Consider the following 17598-nt stretch of genomic DNA (forward strand, 5'->3'; position numbering starts at 1 on the left):
GAAAAGAGCAATATCCCATTCATATAGTTATAAAGATATATATCTGATGCCAGTTAAATAATCCAGTTGAGGACACATAAGACCACACCTTTGACAGTAACTACACCTGACTCTTTCATTGCAGCCTGGACAAGGTAGAAATGGACTTTAATGCAATTTTTGCTTGGAATATTTAAATCGTCACCTAATTTGAAGTCCCAATAAATGTTTGAAAGGGCAATGATTATTTTCTTTACCTTAAACGATTAATAGATTTTAACGACTTTAATTATATTCAGTGGTAATTTGGAATTAAGTTACCTCATCCTATGATTGTGGTATTGAGGTGCTGTAAGTATTTAGTTCTGCAGATCAGTCGATTATCACCAGATCTAATCTCAATTTGACTCATCAATCACTGAACTAAATGCATACTGGAGACTAACAGTGTCAGCGTATAATGCTCACTTTGACTCTTCTGCATGCAGAACCTCTTAACAGAAAAATCTTTGGATAGTTTGACAGTTTATGTGACTGAACCATTTAGTATCACACTGCAATGACAAGCTAGAAGCTTATATTGTCTTGGAGCCTATGTATGGCTTATGTTTAACATAGATGATCTGAGATAAAAAGACTAACAGCGCTACAGGGGATCAGCCATTGTGAGAAGCAGCGTTTAACTGTGGGAAAATTCAATCCTGAAGAATTACCTGGCAGGATGGTTAGAATTATTAATCATGCATGTTTAACCTTTCTTGCTGGTTCAAATGTATTTAGATTTCAGCCAAATGAAGTATTGGCTTAAATCTTCACTTGCATTTCTACTCCTGTTGGTTCCTTAGGATCATTAATAGTTTGCATCCATGTATTGTTGCTTGCCTGCACTGTGCGGAAAATGACTAGAATTGAGAATACATTATCGCCAATATTGAAATCCAGTAAAATGGCAGTAAACCAAAGAACAACCTGGCTCCTGTTAGAAGAGAAAGTGAATAATTTTCCTACTTGTTTTTACATGATGATACATTGAACATCAGGCTAGATTTTGCTCTGTGCAGTGAATGAATCATGCTCATTGACCTTGTACTTTCCGTTTGCCTTTCAGTGGGCTTTTGCATGGGAAATTTTTGTCAAACAGTGCATTTAGAACACTAGTGAACTGATAAAGTAACAGCATGCTCCCTAATCAATCAGATTAAAGATCATTAACGAGCTGAGTTTGAATCAGGAAATGTCAATTGGAACAATAAATTCAGGGTCAAATCATGCAGAAAGCAAAATGAGAGAGATTGAAATAAAAAGATTAGATTAGATTAGATTACTTACAGTGTGGAAACAGGCCCTTCGGCCCAACAAGTCCACACCGACCCGCCGAAGCGCAACCCACCCATACCCCTACATTTACCCCTTACCTAACACTACGGGCAATTTAGCATGGCCAATTCACCTGACTCGCACATCTTTGGACTGTGGGAGGAAACCAGAATACCCGGAGGAAACCCATGCAGACACGGGGAGAGCGTGCAAACTCCACACAGTCAGTCGCCTGAATCGGGAATTGAACCCAGGTCTCTGTTGCTGTGAGGCAGCAGTGCTAACCACTGTGCCACCATGCCGCCCTAAAAACTGGAGAGAAATAAATTAAAAGGGAAATTAATTTTAATATCAGTCCATGTCGAACATAATCCCCAAAGTAAACTAGTCCCACCTGCCTGCACCTGGTCCATATCCCACCAAACCTTTTCTTTCATGTACTTGTCTGAGTGTCTTTTAAACATTGTAATTGTGTCCACTTGCTCAGGAAGTTCATCCTTGTACTCAAATCTCTTCCCCAGAAAGCAGTGCAGGCTGGGTCATTGAATTTATTCAGGTTTGAGTTGTGTTGGTTTTTGAGAATCAGGGAGGCAAGGATTGTGGAAGGGCACACAAGTACAGTTGAGACCACAGCCAGACAAGCCGTGATCTTTTCAAATAGTGGAACAGTTTCAAAGGGTCAAATGACAGACTTCTGCTCCTAAATCCTCTGCCACAAATTTATGAAAGTTAATTTTCACTGTCAAAGAGCTAATCTGGAAACAATTAAGTCTCAGCATATCATTAAAAGATTCATAGACTGGAATGGACAAACCCTGACTTTTTTCGTGAGTATAGACCATATTCATAAGTTCAGGAACCTCACATCGTAAAATAACTTAGGAGCAAGTGTAGGCTATCAGGCTCTTCAGCCTGCTTTGTCACTCAGTAGGATCATGGTTGACCTGATGATGACCTCAGATGCACTTTCCTGCTTGTTCAGCAGAACGCTGGCATCATATGAGACATTATTTTTAGAAATCTTTCAACCAGCAATGCTCTAATTTCACTGAACATGTGTATTTGACAAAAGATATTGTCTGATTTACATGAAACAAAGTAAACACAGGTAATCTCACCTTTACAGCAAAATTGGACTCATTGCTGCAGTTTTAAATATTAAAGATTAACAAATCCATGATCTTCCTCAGTACCAAAAGAATGGCCAGGCTGCAATCAAAGTGTGTGGTCATTGAGCAGTTCTGCTGAAAATAGTTGCAGGTTGGATCCTCTCTGAGTTAACCAGAGAGGAAAGAATGTCTAATAAACCCAGTACCAACACCTAAAAGTCTGACGTGATCTTCAAGATTCTTCTGAAGTCCTTCAAAGTAGAACACAAATAAGTTCTGAACATGTATTTTCTAACATGTTCAATCACATTAGCAATTTTTTAAAATATAGGGCAATCAAAAATCTAATATTTATTGTAACATTATTTCATTTGTGTCCTCATGAATTTTAGTTCCACTTTATTGGTATAGCTAATCCTGAGAACTGATACTTGTTGCCATGGAGATGCTACACTGAATTCTATCAGTAGGAGGGCAGGAGGCAAGAAAATTAAATTTTTATTTGACTGAAGGCCTTCCCATTCTCCTGTCAGCCAGGAATGACCCGCTGTCACATTGTTTAGGCTTCAGCTTGTGTTTCGACATCTAATCAGCCTCCAAGTGCCAAGCTGCTAAGTGGGACAAGCTGAGGGCACAAGGTCTACCACCTGTCGAGACTATTACAGTTTCTACAAAGGCTTTCATGAATACAGTTACAATAGCAAGTGAAAGACTTATCCTGTGCTCAGAAATAAATGAATGTCCCAATGTTTGAGAGATCCCAATTACCCTGAATTACTTTTGTGACCCCAGTCAGAAAGATTCTAAGGTGCTCACAGATCTCAGCTGGTTGATATAGAAGCAGTGCACTAAAACTACATTCTGTATTATTTAGATGAGGATCCAAAATCTGAGAAACAGAAAATATCTCTGAAAACATTAAATAGTGAAATGGTGCAGCTCCTTAGATTCAATGTCAACTCTTTGTTAGAAGAGATGGATTTTTCTGAACACAGTACCATGTTAGCATTTTTAAATAATAAAAAATGAATAGTAAATTACTCTCTAATGCCCTGTTTAGAAGTAGTTCCATCATGATTGTGTGCTTAACTTTTTATAAAGACTACAATATTCAACCTTTTCTCTGTACACTATCCTGAAGCCTCTATCCAGAACTAGACACATCTTCTCATTTTTCTAAAAGACTGTTCCACCATACATACCTTGCTCAGTGGCCATGCACATTCCTCCCTCTATAAATGAGTATGCTATAATTCGGTATATTACATTTATTCAAATATTTAATTACTATTTCAAGAACTGTCACAAGATCAGATTAAACAGATATAAATAAGTAGTCACAGAAATTAGCAGAAGTCAATTTAACAGTCAAATTTTCAGCAAATAGTGAATATTAATGACACAATCTCATCATGCTTGCACCTGTAACTAAGAGTCTGACTTGTTTTTATGGTGAATTACATCTGCACAGAATCATTACCATGACTCCAACATGAAAGCTTGATTACCACAAGTCCACTTATCTAACATTGCTCTTCCAGCTGTAGGAAAACTAAATCTTGCATTAGCAATTAGTTTCCTGTTACAGTTTATGCTCAGCATGTATACAGAACACTTTTCAATTGATATTCAATCCTTGTGTTTCTCTTAGGGAATTCTTGCTCAAAGGACTGTCTCATTATGGTTGTGCAATGAATGAAACTACTTTGAGATTCAAAATTTGAATACCTCAGGCATCAATTAAGATTAACTCTTGGCTGCAGTACCCAAGAGTTCGATATAGAATTGTTCTTTTAACTGATTAAGAATCACAACATCTCTTAAAATGCAGCATTTTGGCATTGCATTTTCTATGACTGGACATTCAATATTTTGTTTGAGATTGTCAGCAAACCCTTAAAATTGTTAATAATTTTTCAGGTTTTAGCAGTTTCATAAGACTAATAAAAAGCAGAAGCATTGGTTACAAATGTATGATCCTGCAGTAAAGTGGATAGCTGGCACTATCCTGTGCATATTAGGAGATCGTAATCAGAAATAGCTATTCATATAAACCCCAATTATCAGTAAAGAACAAGCTTCATACTTGAGATACTACAAAGCAAAGTGACTAACTTAGTTTGTAAATTTACTTTCAATCATCACTTTTTTAAAAAAAAAATAATATTGTCAATTAATGTACTGGAAGCATCATCACTCAATCTCATCCCTGGAAAGATCTCTGCACTAAAAAAAGAACTTATTTAGCAGTGTTAGATTTTCTCCACTGTAACCATTAACTTATTTATGACCCACCAGTCACACATTATGATTGCAAAAGGTGTACCCTGTACGGAATTCTTTCATACTGCGATTCAAATTAAATGTGGTACACAATCTGAGGTTGTTTTCCTTAGAGCAGAGGAGACTGAGTGGAGACATGATTGAGGTGTATAAAATAACAAGGGGCATAGATAGGATAAACATGATAAAATATGTTGGTGTAAATTGCAATGCCAAGACATACAAAGGTATGGGCCAAGTTCAGGAAAACAGGATTAGAATAGTTAGGTGCTTGTTTTTGGTTGGTACAGATCAAAGGGCCTTTGCTGAGCTGTAGACTTCTATGAGTCTAACATTTGAACATGTAACAATGACCTAACTATGATTATGGCAGGCCAGTTAACTGTTGTTAGTTACACATGCACTTGCCCATGTAAGGTCGACAGTTTTACGAATAACAATTGGGAAGTGGATTAGGTAAATGTTTGCATTGGACTATCTGAAATCTGAGTCAACAGGCAAATCAAAGCATGTAAATCATCACTCTGATTGACAGATTCTGAAATGAACAGCTCAAGGACTGAGAAGGAAGTGTAATTTAGATCAGTGGGTTCAATATCAAACATATGCCATGATTTGGAGATGCCAGTATTGGACTGGGGTGTACAAAGTTAAAAATCACACAGCACCAGGTTACAGTCCAACAGGTTTAATTGGAAAAACACCAGCTTTCGGAGTGACGCTTCTTCATTAGGTGATTGTGGAGGACACAATTGTTAAGCACAGAATTTATAGCAAAAATTTACAGTGTGATGTAACTGAAATTATACATTGAAAAATACCTTGTCTGTTGAGTCTTTCATCTGCTTGAATACCATGATAGTTGCACTTCTTTCATTTCTTACACATGAAGAGAGAATATATTTGGCTTAATTTTCACTACAGGGTTTACTTTGCATCAACAAGTTCAGAAACTCAGTACATTTGAATGGGGAAGCAGAGAGTGCAATGTCTTTCTTCAGTAGGTTTTTGATTTCTCTGTTTAACTGTTCATATGCCTGTGTCTGAAGTTTAGGTATTTGTGCATTTAAAGTCAGCATGCACTATAAGCCTTGATGTTACTTTAAGAGTAAAGTTTGGACCAACGTTCATCCTATTTATGTATATAATGCAATTTCTGACCCCACTCTCTACCTAGTCTTCTGAATGAACTATTTGTATGAAGTATCCCTTTAAAGTGCAGTTAAACAAAAGTGCTAATCATGTAGGAACAACCAATTATTTGAACTTCCCTGATTTTTGCACATTTTCCATGATATGAACATCTTGTCATTATGAAAATGCACAACATTAGTATTAGAAAAATCAGATTTTTTTTAAGAAAAGAGGACGAAAATTCCAGGGATCTTGACATTTTTTGGTCCAGAGGGTCACTGTTTGTGTTATCAAACATTTGCACAACCTTGAATATAAGCACTTTTCCAGTATTATAAAATGTATAATTAAACACGACTGTTCTTCTTTTATTTCCTTTAAGAATATATGCTCCAGTCTTCCCTTTTTTTTGGAAATGAGAATCTCTTTCCTCCAGTCTGAATAGAAACATCTCTCAAAATGCTCCTTGAATTTGCAAGTTCCTTGCACCTTAAATGAACATCTTTTTAAAAGTGCTTATATATGTATGGTACTGGGTACAATTCTAATTAGCAGTGGTATATCAAACAGTGAATTACAATCCTCCCACTTATAAATTCAATTATAGAATTACAAATGCATCATATAAGGTGGACTAGTAAACTGAAGACCTTAACTTTTATTCCAGAGACACAACCTGAACAATTACCAGTCTTCACTTGATGGCTGAAAGGTAGACATTGCTGACAAAGTGGCAAGATGTTGAGCTTGAAAGCTTCCCACCATCATGACATTTTGCCAGTGGTGAACATTTAGGAGGTACAAACTGTTTAAGTGTATTTAAGCCATTAAAGGCCAATTCCAAACTGTGCCAGTGCCATTTGGGAAGACAACCCATTGAAATCTGGTGCCCTCTCAACCCTAGCATAGACTAGAAGCCTTTGGTTTTGGGCTTCTGTCTAATTGGGAGTCATCTCAGAGTCAATGGCCACCCTATAACAATAGTGCCATTTCTGCCTCATGACTACACCCTCTTTCTGTGATCATCTGTGGTTGTCTGACTGGCCCTGGTGATCCCCAGTGTTACTGGTTTCTCTTCAAGGACACCCAAACATTCCATGGAACTGCAGCCTCTTATTGAAAAGTGGAAACACATTAGCTGTCCTCTCGCACCTCCCCTCTATAATTAAACATGAGTCAGACCCCTGAAAATTCCATCTCCCATACAATTCATTAGTGCCTGGAGATTTGTCTACTTCAAAAGCCATTCAAAACCACCATCTCCTCACTCTAAGTCAATTTGCTCAACCAGCTCATAGTCCCGGTTCCCAAATTCTGTATCAACATCACATTTCTCTTCATTTGAGGAAAGGAAGAAGTAATGTTGAATATTCTGCCAATGTCCTGTAGCCCCCTAGGTTTCCTCGAGTTATCCTCTTCCTCTTGATGTTTTTATAGAATATCGTGGGATTCTCCCTAATCATAATCACTAGTGTTTTCACTTGCACCCTCTTTACTCTAACTGCTTTCTTAAGTATCCCCATGCATTTTCTATACTTCACTAGGGCCTCTGTTGTTTTGCTCCCTCTGTACCTATTAAGAACCTGACATTTTCTTCTTATCCATTGCTAAATTTTCCCAGACATCCAAGGTTACCTGGACTTGTTACTTCTACATTGCTTCCACTTGTACTAGCAGAACTGTCTGTACTCTAAGCAGAATTGGACCAACATCCTTGCTGGTGGGTTTGCTAGTTCCGTTCGGAGACAAAACATTGAACTTATACTCTTTTGAAGGTCAATAATACCCACCACCCCCAAATGTTCTGTAGTTTTACCCAGAAAAAAAAACTATTTCCACTCTACCTTGGCCAGATCCCACATTCCTTTAATAAAATCTGCTTTTCCGCAATTCAAACCTTTTTACAGACCATCATTTTCCTTTACCAAAACAAACTTTAAACATGTGTGTCGTGGTTGTGGTCACGAAGATGTTTGCCCATCTCCACCTCGAACATCTGTCTGTTCCCCAGCACCTGCAACATCTCTAGCTGGACATTCTACATGATGATATAAAAAGCTCTCTCTGATATCTCAAGAAATCTAACTTGCATAGTCATACTGTTAAACTTCATCTTAGGGGTTTTCAACTCCGCCAACATTAATCACATTGTCTTTATTCACCTCATTGAACTTGTCTGCATATCTACTCCTCTGTTTGGGAATCTGTAACCTACTTTCAGCAATGTGACTGCCCCATTTTATTTCTAAGTTTAACCACAGGTCTCATTTGAAGACCTTGCCAACATATTGTCCCTGTTACCGCAGTAACTGATTCCTTAATAATGAGGCACCAACTCCTCCTTTATACCCTCCCCAATCCTGCCTGAAGATACAATATCTCAGAATGTTGATATGTCAGTCCCATTCCTCCCACGGCCAGATCTCTGAATTACAACAGAATCACAATTCCATGTGTCAATCCATAACTCTTAAGCATTAATACTAGGAATACAGCAAGAGTTAATGTACAGGCCATCTAACCTCACCAACTCCCTTAAAACTCATTGTGGCTGAACTCCCTTGGCTCTGTTCCTTTCTTAAAAAGTGTCCTGTGACGCTATTCCTACTAGTCTTAGATTCCTCCCAATGGAACTAGCAAACCCACTAGCACGGATGTTGGTCCAATTCTGCTTCAAGGACAGACAGTTCTGCTTGTATAGGTTCCATCTTCTCAGAAACCCAGAGTGATCCAGGAATCTAAACTTTCACTTATGCACCAACTTTTGAGTCACGTATTTGTCTGCCCTATGCTCCTTTTTCTATATTTGCTAACATTTGGTACCAGGCATAATCCAGAAATTACGATCTTTGAGCTCCTCCTCTTCGTCTACTGCCTGAATCCCTAAATTCTTGATGCAACCCTCATTATACCTATATGTTGAACCACTGCAGTACTTAGGATGTCAGGACACATGTATACTTTATATTAGAATATGTTGAGCTTTGGTTTGCATGAACTGAACATGCCAAGCTAAGAACATTAATGACTTGGATGAGGAAAGTTCTATAGCCACATTCAAAATACAACAATGTGGGAAGGGAGGCTATGAAGATAACACCGTCTTCAGGCGAGCCTGAGGAGGATGTAAAGGAGGATGCAACTTCTCCACAGATACTGCCAGACCTGCTGAGCTTTCCCAGCAATTTGTTTTTGTAAGGAGGAGGTACTGCCTTACTGTTAGTCATTAGTTTCTGGAGTGAACAGGGACAATATGTTGGAAGGGTCTTAAAACAAGGCTTGTGGGTAGAACTTGGAAATAAACTGGGAGCAGTCACATTGGGAGATTGTACTCCACTTCCAGCAATCTCATTAGGGGATTTCAACTTCCCCAAACTGGTGAAACAATTGGACAAAGTTTTAGCAGATGGAATAGAATGTTGAGAAAAAGTGAGTTTATACACTTTGCCTGGAAAGACACAAGGGGTCCAATATTATTTAAATGGAGAAAGACTACAGAAAGCCACAGAACAGACACTTAGGAGTCCTTGTGCAGAGCATTCAAGTTCATCAGGTAATAGGGTAACGGTGAAAAGGTTATTTCCTCTTATGGCAGAGTCCAAGACCAGACAACATAATATCAGATTAAGGGGTCTCACATTTAAGACAAAAATGAACAGAAATTTCTTTGAAGAGTAGTAAAACTATGGAAAGAGGGTTGTCGAGACTGTTGCTATGCTTAAAGTTGAGGTAGATTTTTAATCAGTAAAGGCATTAGGGGTTTAAGAGGAAAAAAGGTAGGAAAAAGTGAAATTCAGAATTATCAGATCAGCCACAATCTCATTGCATCGTGAAACAGACTGGATGGGCTGGCCTACTTTTGCTCCTAAATCTTAATGCCTTATAGGACCTCAGCTGCTGACAAATTGTATGTGTGACTTTGATAAAGGGACAAAAGGTATAGTTGTCAACTTTGCTGACAAGGTAGGAAAGTAAGCTGTGAAGAGGACATGGATTACAAGGATATTGACAAATAAGTGAGTGAACATAGATTTGTCAAATGGAGCATAAAGTTAAAAAATGTGAACTGGTCCATTGTGGCAGTAAGATTTTAAAAAGTATGTTGTATAAACAGACAGGATGGCAGTGCTCTGAGGTGCAAGTGTTTTTTTCATTCACAAACACTGGAGAAATTGTGGTGGTCCGGCTACATCTGCGTAGAAAGAAAGTTAACATTTCCAAGTCCAATGACTATTCTTCTGTAGTTCAGGTTGCTCTGCTACATGTGTTTTATCAGTGTGAATTGGCTATAACGTTATTAATGAGTTGTGGACATTGCTTGCAAAACAAACCTTTTGCTGAACAGCTACAGCAAGTTTTCCATAGCGCAATCTTTTATGGTGCGATTTCTATAGCACTTTTCCAAAGTGGGAGGTTGCAGAAGAACAACTGTCACATTATAGCTGAACGACGTGCACGAGATACTTGGCCTTGTAAAAAAGCACACCATGTACAAACAAAGAAAATCTTCCAAAGCCTTTACAAATCACTGTCTGGGATTCAGCTGCACTATTGTCATCATGAGGTTTTTCAGTTATGTGGAGAAATGAGAGAACTGGAGATTGTTCTCCACTGAGTAGAGAAAGTCAAGACTAATAATAGAGGTCATTCAAAATTATAAAGGAATTTAAATGGAGGAAACCTGAAGAATCTCCCCTTTGGCAATGATTTGGAGATGCCGGAGTTGGACTCCTTTGGCAATGAACTAGAAAACAGATTTTCAATACATTGCTAAAAGTACAGGGGCAGTGAGAAACATTTCACAAAGAATTATAGAACACATAAATAAGGACACCATTCAGCCCACTGTTGCTATGCAGGTTCGCCAATCAAAGTACCTGGATCTACTATCCTGTTCCCTTTTCCCCACATTTTTATGATTGTCTACTAGTTTAAAAGACCCAGATTGCATTGGTCTCCATCACACTTTCAGGCAGTAATTCTGATCCTATATAAGCCCTGTATTAAAAAAGGTTTGCTCCATGTTGTTGCTAGTTCTTTTGAAAATAAGTTAAATTGAGTCTCAAACTTCCAATAAGAGCAGGTGTGCAATGGAACATCATATTTCCCTCCAAGCCCCACACTCTTTAGGTTTGAACTATATTATGTTCGCTTTGGCGTTGCTGAGTTAAAATCTGGAACTCTCCTCAACATTGCCCGTGTCCTTACACCAAGACTACAGCCACCACTAACTTCTCTGCAGTAATTAGGGATCCTAGCCAGCAATGCCTAAATCCTACAAATTAACAAAAGAAAAAGCCAAAATAAAAGGTGCACGAAGACTCATGATTTCTCTCCCTGGTCCTGAATACAGCAATGTACAGTAGTCCTTGCCCCGTGATGTGCACATGGTCACAAGAAATGTTTTAACCAAATTGCGCAGGAATAAAAAGAAAGATCTATTTACAACTGCATTTTAAAAGGAGATAAAACTGAGGGCATACGCTCAAAGTCATTTAAAGCTTTATTTAAATAACAAACAGTTACAGCAAGAACCCAAGTCTTTTAAATTCAATTTTTGGATTTACAATAAGGCAACATTGTGTCCAAAACAGTTGTTAAATGTAACACTCTTCGTAGGCATTCTATAGTCACATTAAAAATTAGACTCTTCTCAAAGAGTTAATATTTACAATATACTCGCCCAACTCAAGATTACATGGCAAACTCAGCAGTACAAGATACTGTAATAAGACTAATCAAAGGGGGTCAACAGTAATACTTTCAAAGCTGAATGTCGAATGTTTAACAGCATAAAAAAAAACTTGGAAAAGGCTCCTGCTTCAAACATTCCAAAAGTTTGAATAATTGCCATAGTTCAAATCATACAATGACTTCTTTCTACCCCCACTACCCATTCACATCTCTGTAATAGTCCTGTGTATTGCAGCATGTAATCATGCATCAGGCCAAGAAGTAAAACACTAACTACCGAGTTTGAAATATATATATTACAATTAGGAAACTCAAATTGTGCCCATTCTATTTAATGTGTCCATTAAGAAAAAAAATTAAACATATAAATAGAAGAGGTAGGAATACTCAGCACAACAAAAAAACGTCTATTTAGTTCATAGAAGTGTAATTTTTCCCTGCATTTCCTTTCTTAATTAGCATGAGTGCATTATACGCATTTAGCTATATGTTTCATTTATACATCAAAACTAGGCACTGAATTTGAAGCAGAGTCTGAGATACTGTCACTAAAATTATGTCTCTAGCGATATGTACTACTTATCATTTCTGTAGCACTTTCTTTTGCATGGTCCCTTGAAAGCTCTTGGAATTCATCAGATAACCAAAACAGGCAAATAAATTATAATGTTTATTGTGAGCATTAAATTTTTCTCCAGTCTATTTATAAAATATGATCTAACCATATTTCACTGCTGTGGATCCTCTATCACTAACATACTGTGGTCACTAACAGCCCTGTTCCAGTAGATTGAAAATCTAAAAATTCCCAAAGAATTACATCTTGCTATGACCACTTAAAAGTTACAGCTAAAAGCCACATCATTCGTGGCTAGGTACCTGGTTGCAGAACTATCAACCTGTACTAGACAGTGTTAAATAGGGAACAAAAACAGAAATTGCTGGATAAGTTCAGCAGGTCTGGCAGAATCTGTGGAGATAAATCAGAGTTAACATTTCAGATCCAGTGACCCTTCTTCAGAATTGTTCTGACTGTTCTTCAGTACAGAGTCTTACTAGATTAAAGCACCTACTCTCACTTGAAAGCCAATAAAGATCATAATGAAAAATATTCCTGCACAAAGAAAATCTACTCCAATCTAAGATCACATTCAGGCCACACAGATGGAATGCTGAAAAGATCATACAAGTAGAGTTTGTGTTGACCTGATATAACTTACAAAAATATCATGCAAAAAGGGTAATTTTTTTTCCAATAACTGAATTTCATCCAAACTTTAAAACTTCATATATAACCAATGTTAATGGGAAAAAATTACAAATTGTACACCATCATTCATAATTTACTTCTGACAATAAATCATTTGTACATAAACTTTACTCATTATTACAGGCAATATTACTACAAAATAAACCTAAGTGATGTCTACAGAATTCAAATGCAAAAGATGTTTTGCTAAATTACATTGCTGACCTAAAGTTTACTGCGGAAAAAAATGTTAACTGGTCAGTGTCTTGGGAAATTTAGTCCACAAGGGCTATGCAGTAGTCCCTACCCTGGAATTGAATTTAAAAGAACTACAGCAAGTTTAAATCATTAACAGATCTGTACATAATTTACATCTCAATACAAAATTTGTTCAAATAAAACTCCTAAATACAAAACAACTAGATAATAGCCCATATTTGTTTTACACAAATTACAAAGGTAACAAATGGTGTGATACTGCACTAGAGTACGTAAAGGATGTGTGCGTAACAGTGAGGATGAAGGATTAGGATAAATTGAAAAAAAGATTTATCCAGGTCTAGTTACTTGCATCCAGTTTATTTCCTTTTTTAATGGTATTAAAAAAGGTACCTACTTTAAGCCTACCGCTGAATTTTCCAAACAGAAAGGGGCAATAGGAACATGGACAGTACATGTTAAAATACAAAAACAAAGTTTCCAAGTTGATGAAGTGCCTTATGAAGAAGTGATCTCATCTACCATAATGGCAAGTTAGAATGCTTTCATTTAATATCTTAAGGTTGCTACAATGCAAAATGTTTCAAACCAATTGTTGAAAGAATTAATCTAATAAAAATCTACATCTTTCTAAATGCTGTTCCTATGCCACCTGCTGAACTAGACTGGAACAGAAGAGTTCAGAATTTACACATTGTGGTTGAACATTATATGGATAGTAGAATCAGTGAGAATTAATATTTTATTTTTAAAAGTGCAATATCTTCAAACAAGCAAAGAAAGAAAAGTTCATACCTGTATTGTTATTTGAAATTATTTACCTATTACTCTTCCAATCAAATATCCATTTATTGATATCCATCTTTGCCACATTGTACCATTTGACACAATTTAGTTAAGTTGAATGTCGAATTTCTACCTTCTTACAATCTTATTCCTACTGGTTTAAAACAAAATGTACATACTTCTTCCAAAATAATTCCCGAATACACATTTATCTGAAATGTATATCGATTTCAGATATTCTATTCAGCCTCTAAATAAATACAATAAAATCAGCTTTAAAGTCTCAAGTCATGTAAGATTTAGGGCACGTAAAAGTGAATCTATGTGTAGCTACAGATGAATGAAGCTTCACCGGCATTTTGTTAGAAGGATAAGCAGGAGTGGATTTTCACATACCTAAGAAAATTCTCCAAATATTATTTTCAGAAAACAAAGCTCCCAATATTTGCTTCTGGCATGAAGCCTTGTCTGCTGGCAGCATATTAGAAAATTAAAGGCACAAACCCAGTGATTTAAAATTAAAGAACAGAAAATTACATGGTGTCAATGATCTTTTGATGTGTTCCCAGTAGGTGAGATAGATGCCTGCAATGTGCCTGAGTAAAATCTGTCCTAGTATGTCCCTATTAGTAAAGTATTCCAATCTGTTTCTTGTGTTATGAACTGACAAATTCTAAAAGCTCTGTTTTGAAGTAACATCTTTTACTATAATAAAGAGCAAATACTTGAACAGTAAGCATATACAACACACCTTCTGACATCTATTTACAACTTATCTCCCATAAAATTACCAGACATTGTATTTGGAACAGACAACCTTTGTAGCCTTGCTTTACTATGCACAGTACTTTGCACCGCACAGAAATTATGGCACAGCAACTTAAATAATTTCCAGAATTTAAGAAAAAGCAGTGGTTTTCAAAAAGGCTTCAACAAGGTTAGTTAATAGGTTTGTATCCATCACATACAATATGAATTTGAATTACTTTGATTGCTCTGAATGTGCTACTTTACAATTAGTTCTTATGACAAGGGGCTTTACTTAAACATTTACTTAAACTCAGTGCAAGGAAAATCCACAGACCAGAGAAACAGTTTTAATTATGGTAGTAATTTAACAAAATTTCCACCAGAGCAAGGTTTTTTCTGCCTTTCTGCAAGCTCTGCTATGGCTGTAAAAGCATTTGAGAATACAACAGACCATAAAAAAGGACCAAACTGAGAACCACAGGAAAATAATATCGTATATTTCACAAAACCCAAGATCAAACCAATTGACCAGATAGTGCATTATACTTGTTTGCTTTACTGTACAGTGATAAATATAGTCCACACAATTCTATATATGAAGTTAATCATTTCACTCATCCCAGAGAACTACATAGTAAACACTTTGCTCCTTTTCAAATCTTTCTTTACAGTGGGAGTCAATTTCTACGATCAGAGGAGAATGAGAAATGTGTTGTTTCTTTTCCTTTATCAGCCCATGATAAGTGCGAGGGGGAAAATGTGTGAAAGTAACAATTCAGATTTTTTTTAAAAAAGTGATAAAAATCATACTACAACTGCTCTCACCTTCTGTTACGTTAGTTCTATCAAAAACAAAATTAATTCAGTACAATATTTGTGATGGGTGCTATAAAAAAAAACAAAATCCAGACTTCTAAAACAATTTCTAAATATTGCAAATTTCTGCCTCAAAACAATTGACTCAACCTGCTCAATGTGGTAAAACAAACCTCAGGAAATGCCAACAACTACTCTAACATTTCAATACTTGAAACTAACACCTTTTCCATATTGGGCTCTGTTGCTATCAAATTGTATCAGCAGGGACAGGGCACCCAGTTTTCTCTAAATGCATTACACCCATCAGCTGTGCATATACAGCACATAGCATTGTGCCAAATATACAGCAAGTCATGAAGTGACAGTAGACCACCTTTAAATCAACTGGTATTTTTCAATGCAACAATGAGCAGAAGGGGAAAGAAATTAGAAGTATGACTTTTCAGTAGTTAGATTTCAAGTAGTTTGCTTCCTAGATATATTACATTGGAACTAATATGATCATCTAGCAGCAGGCACATACTTTGGTAATAACAGTAGGTAGCTACTCCATATTTTTTGCTGAAAGTGTTCTGTTAACATCATAAAATATGGCGACATGATTCTCCTGCAAGCAGACAAATAGGAACTTTCCAAATAGGCAATTTGCAGCAATGTCACCATTTTATGAATGCGTCTGAACTTCAAAAGGAACAACACGATTAAGTGCATCCTCTGCCAAAACTTTGAATGGTTCATGCAAGACCCAAACATAACACACAGCTAAATTTTTATATTAAGCTTATCAATTCTCAGGTCTGCAAGGTCTAATTACTGTGCATCTAATTATGTTGGAAAACACTAACGAACAGTGCAAATCTTCCTGATGTGGATCTAGTACCTTTCAGATTGAAATAGCAGAAATACTACTTTGAGATATTACAGATCTAAATTTGACAACTATTTGAATTAAGAAAATTTACTTCAGTAATGAGAGCAAAAATCAAGTAAAACTCAACCTTGCCATTAACTACCAATCTGATTGGCTCGGTGTAAACCATGTTTTTCTATATTATTGAACTGATGATTAGCAGTTTCTGATCACCACAAATACTTCTCCAAGTGTATGAGGAACTCTCTCCCATTCTGAATCAACAGGTCATCTTTGCCATTCCAAGCTCCAAGTTAACTAACATCGGCTCAGTTTTAGAGAAAGCAGCTTTGAGTTCTTTGCATTCATCTCCAGAAACGTTCCCATCTTCCGGTGTTCTAATGGAGTTATTTTTCATAGTTGTTTGCTGTTCTTCTTTACACATAATCTCAGATGCCTTGAGCATTTGTGACAATCGGCTAACTGGATGAAAAGGTTCCTTACTGTAGACCGCACATGGTTTTTGACCCAGTTTTATTATTTGCTGTAACAGAAAGACAAGGTTAACCACAGTTAATCCTAAATTAGCGGGTACGTATTATGACTAAATCAAAGATTAAGGTTATAGTTTACATTTTAAGATGAACTGTAATTAACATTTAGTTGAATTCTAACTTCTCAGGGACACCTTGGAATCTCAATTTAAATTTAATCTGGAGTCTGCTGCAAGAAAACTTGGAGTTAAATTTTTTTTGGAGAGCATTGAAAAAAAGCGTTCCCTGTTGTTTTAGTTTATTGCCTTTATTCATTTTCTTTAATTATATTGGAGGTGGAATGTAAAGGTTGTTTGACTGGGCAGGAGGATCATAGATATATTCAAGTTAGATATTCATCCTAACAGGAATATATCTAACTTGTTTGTAACAATGACACGTTGCCCATAATCAATACATGCTTTTGGGTTTTCACTCTAACAAACCTTATAGAATGTACTTCTAGTCCTAACTCACTGTAGTAGTATACTGGAAATTAAACTCCATTAACCCCAGAATTGTCAAAAATATAAAAGCGATTCAGTCAAAACGCCACAACTGACAAATACAGGTTAATACTTAAGAAACTGAACAAATTGTCTTCAAAACCAACAGCAATTAGGAAATTCGAATGGCTAACTATTGAATCTGAATATACTTACATAAATAACTCCAATGCTACCCCTTTAGAATTTTTGACCCTCAAACAGACATGCAAGACAGATATTAAACCGGAAGAAAACAGAAATCAAGGAAACTGTTCAATTGCACCAGTTTGGACTATGGGATTCAATTAGTTATTCCTTTCAGTTTCTTCCAATTTCTCTTAAGTTTGTGCAGTTGATGCAAGATTCTTTACACATTGATGCTTTTTTC

The 17598-nt window shown here is 36.5% G+C and overlaps 1 protein-coding gene across 1 annotated transcript in view; it reads right to left on the reverse strand.

Moving 5' to 3' along the window:
- Positions 1 to 11353: 11353 nt before the first annotated feature.
- Positions 11354 to 17598, reverse strand: part of mtmr6 (myotubularin related protein 6) — a 44585-nt gene continuing 38340 nt past the window's right edge. The window contains exon 14 of the mRNA XM_060826102.1: positions 11354 to 16733. Coding sequence (XP_060682085.1) covers positions 16470 to 16733 — 264 coding nt within the window. The 3' untranslated portion in view covers positions 11354 to 16469. The remainder of the gene's footprint in view (positions 16734 to 17598) is intronic.

This window comes from Hemiscyllium ocellatum, chromosome 6, assembly GCF_020745735.1.
Source record: "Hemiscyllium ocellatum isolate sHemOce1 chromosome 6, sHemOce1.pat.X.cur, whole genome shotgun sequence".
Taxonomy (NCBI): Eukaryota; Metazoa; Chordata; class Chondrichthyes; order Orectolobiformes; family Hemiscylliidae; genus Hemiscyllium; species Hemiscyllium ocellatum.